The sequence below is a fragment of the Opisthorchis viverrini genome (assembly GCF_000715545.1).
Source record: "Opisthorchis viverrini unplaced genomic scaffold opera_v5_474, whole genome shotgun sequence".
NCBI lineage: Eukaryota > Metazoa > Platyhelminthes > Trematoda > Opisthorchiida > Opisthorchiidae > Opisthorchis > Opisthorchis viverrini.
In genome coordinates, this window is record NW_008752137.1 from 19,400 (window position 1) to 24,924 (window position 5,525).

The 5,525-nt window shown below is 41.1% G+C and overlaps 2 protein-coding genes across 2 annotated transcripts in view; both read right to left on the reverse strand.

Moving 5' to 3' along the window:
- The window catches only part of T265_15404 (hypothetical protein), a gene marked incomplete at both ends in the record, with an annotated part of 7,522 nt that extends 2,943 nt beyond the window's left edge, over window positions 1–4,579 (reverse strand). Inside the window, 4 exons of the mRNA XM_009177933.1 lie at window positions 1,330–1,395; window positions 1,446–1,518; window positions 1,556–1,756; window positions 4,556–4,579. Coding sequence (XP_009176197.1) covers window positions 1,330–1,395; window positions 1,446–1,518; window positions 1,556–1,756; window positions 4,556–4,579 — 364 coding nt within the window. The remainder of the gene's footprint in view (window positions 1–1,329; window positions 1,396–1,445; window positions 1,519–1,555; window positions 1,757–4,555) is intronic.
- Window positions 4,580–4,591: 12 nt separating this feature from the next.
- The window catches only part of T265_11309 (hypothetical protein), a gene marked incomplete at both ends in the record, with an annotated part of 140,586 nt that continues 139,652 nt past the window's right edge, over window positions 4,592–5,525 (reverse strand). The window contains 2 exons of the mRNA XM_009177934.1: window positions 4,592–4,632; window positions 4,703–4,779. Coding sequence (XP_009176198.1) covers window positions 4,592–4,632; window positions 4,703–4,779 — 118 coding nt within the window. The remainder of the gene's footprint in view (window positions 4,633–4,702; window positions 4,780–5,525) is intronic.

Genomic DNA, 5,525 nt, shown 5'->3' on the forward strand with positions numbered 1-5,525 from the left:
TATTCCAAAGTTTTCTCTAGTGCGGTTACAGTTTTTTGCCCCGACCGAACCAATCCACACCGAAAACTGTTTGGCCTTTTCCATTTCAGAAACAGGGCCAACTGACTGTCAGTCACGCCGACTTCGCCTCTGAACATTATCAGAAATCGGTGCTTCGATCAAGCAATTTGGCCATAAATCAAAGCGCAGGCAGATTCGCGAGACGAGCGACGATGAATTGGAGAAATTCTTAGTTCAGTTCAAAACGAAAGAACACCCGAGCTGATCACCATTGTTCTACCGTTTGTTCGGGTTTACTGGTTTTTTTTCAAATTTTTGGCACTCGCAGTCGAGATTTGTCTTGCTTTTATTTCATCCGGTCTGATAACACTGAAACTTGAGGTTGGTTGTACACCATCAATGCAGATACTAATGTCATGGGCTGGCTGCATACTAACCAACAAACGGTCTAATGGGGCTTAGACAGGAAGCGAGCAATCAAATTGTATCTCAAACGAAACCAGTTGTCCACATGTTCGCTTTGGTCACGAAACATTGACGTTCGACTGCGTGGATGTGAGACTGTAAATCGCCTGGTGGATCCTGCGTATACAGACGAATTTCAAATAAAACCAGTCCAGTATAATTGGTTTTCATTTGTTATACGTTGTATTCGGGGCGGAAATCATTTTAAAGCGATAAGAATAATCCAACAAAAATGTGCGGTTTTGTCTGAACTTATGTATTTATTGTCTTACATTCTTGAAATGCTAAAGCTCATCTGAAGACAGCACACAATAGTCTGTTGCATTTGCTGAGTGCCGCAAGGTGGGACCAGGAGCTTTCTTATTCCATAGAGTCCGTCATACATTGTACTTTTTCTGTTTTCATTCTGAGGTGTGTTCACGAACTACCAGTACAACCGTACCACACTGGGTCATTCTTATTCCTGTTGGTATATTTGAATTGTCGAATTACACATATACAAAAGAAAGGTCTGGTAACTCTGAGTTCCTACGTTTGCTTGTAAGCATGTGAGCACAGTGGCCAGTGCTACTCACTCATCGATATCAGTAGCATTGGCGACAAGATAGACGGTGAGGCGAGTGAGTTACCTGAACATTAGAAATTAGGCCAAACAACTGCCTAACCACCAGGAAACGTTTTGGATGATATGAATAATGCTCATTGTCTATCAATGGTTCTCCCTTTATAGTCTTCAGGAAGGGTCATGCTAACCTACCCAGAATGAAAACAGTAGTTTTTTTTACAAAACACGACTTATCAAACGTTGCAATATAGACAATCGACCAGCGAGGAAGAAAAATAAATCTAGTAAAATTCACTCACCTTGCAGTAATATGGGATCACTTGAAAAATATAATTCCACGCATCCCGTTGGTGGAAAACGCATATCTGGTGAGATAGACAGGATAGAAAACCAGAAACTATGAATTTTCAGCAACCTTGTGAGTAGTTTCCTGTGTGAAAATACACTGCGATATATCGAATATCATGCCAGCTGAAGCATGAGGCGGCCTGTGTGCAGCACATTCAGTTGTAGAACATCATAAACGAGGGATTCATTTAAGTCTCTCGTGAAAACCAAATCAACTTGCAAGTGAGTGTACTTCTCGAAAACAGTACAGTTTGGGTTCGAATGGAACATAAGTTTGACGAAAACTCGGGTACAGCGCCAACCTGATGAGCCCGAAGCGGGAGGGCGAAACCGGTCGTGGGCTGCCAAATAGTTCTCAGCAACCTTGTGAGTAGTTTCCTTTATGAGAATATGAGGTCACTCATTCATAAATCATGCAGTCAGTTTGCATTATTTCCTATTACATTCTACAGTTTAACTTTGGATTCATCCTTTTTCTTCATCATTATCAAAAAGACAGAGAGATTATAGTAGGTATCTCTGAGATTTGCTGAATTACTGTCCACAACACAATGCTTTGAACGGCAACGAACGCCTTTCTACGTATCACATCAGAAAATGGAAGATGAATCGAAATCCCCATCCGTCCGAAAAACCGCATGTACTTTGAAAGTTGAAGCTTGTAATTTCATCTTCTCAGGGAGTCATTTTCCAAAATGTCTTTGGGTCTTGGCGTGTTCCACCGGAAATTCGTTATAAATTTTATAAATGTACATATGTGTCACATCCGACAGGACAAGGTCCGTCTGTCACGCCTGATGTCTATGGTTTGGATTCAGACAAACTCCAGGATACACTGTCCGTCAGTGACATTTGGAATGGATGCATATCTGTCACAATCTCAAGAATGCGACTACCGTCATACTCCGGAACACTGAACTTCCGCTTACTTCTAGGTGTCTAGAAGTCGTTCATTCGTCCAACCTAGGTGCAATGCGACTTCATTATTCCTACATTCTTTCAAGACTGGAACCCATATTAACTATCTTTCTTTGCTGTGAAGACCTGTCAAGACATTGGGGAATGTCTAGGTTAAATGCAGCTCAAAGGAGCTTCTAAGGGAGTCGAGAAGCCCTCCGCCGTACTAGTGAGTTCATGAATTTTTGGAAACTTCCAACATTTTCCAGTTCATTTAAAGTCTTTCAACACAAATGGTTCATCAGCAGTTGTATAAATTTTAGATACCAGTGGATTATTGGAGTTAAATTAAAACGGTGATCATTATAACATTATAACATTATAACTAGGTGAGAGGAATTGGCGAAGGAAGTGGTTTGACTGGGAACAGAAAAACTCAGTGTTCCTTATGCGGACAAAGCGTCCACAGTGAGCGGTTCTTTGAGTTCTCACATCGCTTTCTTGTTTCACCGTCTTTGCTAAAGGTCCTCCACAGAAACTGACTTGTTCTGGGAACATTGTCATGGATAAGTTTGCTTTGACCGATTAAACAGTAGGGCAAAATTTTCGAATGGGATATGATGTTATCTTTTACAGTCGTCTTGGTAACTTGATGATCTATATATACTTGGCATTTTTGGGTTTTTCACCGAGTTTTCCTGACCTTCACCGACTGATCCAAAAGGCACTGTCTCAACTCGTAGTGAAATACGTAGACAACTGTTGTAGGTGAGAGCTTAAATCCTTCGAAGTGCGTGCACTGTTGTCCTAAGCTCATGGAAAGTTCACGAACAAAAGTATCATAAAAGCAGTATTGTATCACGCATCTCCAGTTTCAAGAAGTTTCCCGTGACTAAACTTTATGAATACAAACAGTTATTCCCTTGTTGTTTTTCGTTCCTACGGAAATGCAAGCTATCTTTCTGATGGATGTTATTAAAATATCTGAAGATGCATATGTACCAGCCTCATTCGAGCGATTCTCAAAGTAAGACTGAGCTGGAAGTATCCCCTTGTGCAGCGTGTTTGTAATTGCACAGAGCGACTTCACGTGCATGGTCGAGTTCCGTGTAAGATTTGGCACTGTACTGATGCTACAAATCAGCGCTATTTCCGTCGAGTTATTTATATCATATTTATTTTATTCCTCTCCACTTCCCACTGAAAGGGTTACTTTGGCAACCGTTGATACCCAAAAATAAGGTGATTGTCTTGTTTCATTTTACGTAAAATATGTACCAACTAGGCACATTCAACCCCGTTTTTGTTTCACCTGTGTGATGATCAAGGCCAATATCTGAATTTTCATTGGCCCCCGAAAATTCGCGGTGACCTTGAACTCGGTTTCGATCGTTGATTTTACAATCAGTAGGAATGAGTGACTCAACCGCAGTGTGCATGCCGGGCAACATTTATCTTGTCTACAACATACTCGTTAGGACTGAAAAAATTCTCTGCTGATAGATTCAGTTGACAGTAAGCAATCCATCTGGAATTAACAATTTCGTCGACGGAACGGGAAAATTGGGCAAGTAAAACTCTTGAGCTGTGGGATGTCGGACAACTACTTTGGGCTTTGCTATTGAGTCTTCACAGGTAGAATCAGAGCATGTACTAAGAAGACGCTCTCTTCGAGTTCGCTTTGTATTGTGTAAGAGTTTGAGCAAAGTCTGACACCCTGCATTTAAGGTGGCTGACAGTCAAAGTTACTTTGGAAGAGTACGTTGAAGTGGTTGGTACTCCAGAAGTACAACTTGGTCTGTGCAACAATGGATCATTCAAAAGAACCGAGACTGTGTGCCTTGTTGTTTGTTTCCGTCTAAGAAAACCAGACAGTTTTGGTGAAACAAGATGAAAACTCTGTGAATACATACTTTTTTTTAAAAACTAAACAACGCCTTCTCGTGTATTTACGGATACCCAAAAAGGTTGCAAGCCACTTTGTATACACTAAGCAATTATGGTTACATGCTGTATAGGGTGGGGGTGCATTTTGCAAGTGTTACTATTCCATCCATTTCAGAATTAAGGAAAAGAGATGATTGATACACGAGAAGTAACTGTTATCTAATGGATGAAATCCCTGATTAGGGTTGGTAAATTCGTTGAGGAGTTAAAGTAGGCAAACGATGCTCTTAGGTAACCGAAAAGGGGGACAAAACATCGGTTGGTTTATCTACCACATCAAACCTGGAAATTTCCACTTACGGAACAGAAGAAAAACGAAAAAACATTACTTACCACTGCAAGCTTCGTCCAAATCATGTTTATAGAAATTCATTCTCCCATTGCTGATTGCACACGTGTGGAACTGCAACCTTGATTGAACACACACACACAGAAATTTTCACTTACGGAACAGAAGAAAAACGAAAAAACACTACTTACCACTGCAAGCTTCGTCCAAATCATGTTTATAGAAATTCATTCTCCCATTGCTGATTGCACACGTGTGGAACTGCAACCTTGATGGAACACACGCACACACACACACACAGCGAACAGAGAAAATAAAGGCATTTTTCAACCAACGAATTTACATTGTATATGGTCATTGTACGAGTAAGCTACAATTCAGCGAACCAATTAAGGGAAGGGGCGGTCAAGGCTAGTGCTTTGCTTATGGATGCACAGGCGATTGAGATAGTCAACTCTTTCGGTTTCTGGGCAAAATATTCGTTTTCGCCATTTTCTAGTGAAACGATTTCCGGGGTTGATGAGACCTGCTTGCATCAAAGATTCATGTAAAGTACTAGCCGTCGGTTTTGTAATTGAGTCACCAAGCCAGTTACAATGTAAGATGAATGCTTAATCAGAGACCCCAATGTAGCGATCCATAACTTGGCTGAAGGGTGGAAGAGCGGTTATGTCATTCAAGCCGGTTTTTGACATTGCCACTTCCGGGCCAGTCGAAACTGTGTTCACCGGCATACATGAACAACAGGCGAAGAGAAATTGACACGGTATGACTGTTTTAATGGGAGAATGCAAATTACAAGACCCAAAATGTATGATTCCTCAACGAATGATCTATAGTATCAGAATAAGATAATGACAGTCATTCAGCGTCCATTGAGGCTGAAGCATTTGCTTTCCACTACAAGTGGTCCTCTGCATTGAGTGTACAAAGCAAAAGGGTTTAAGGGATGAAGAGACCTAATCGTACTCCTCGCCAATTTGAGAAGAGCCTTGTTCACTTATGGTCCGAGGA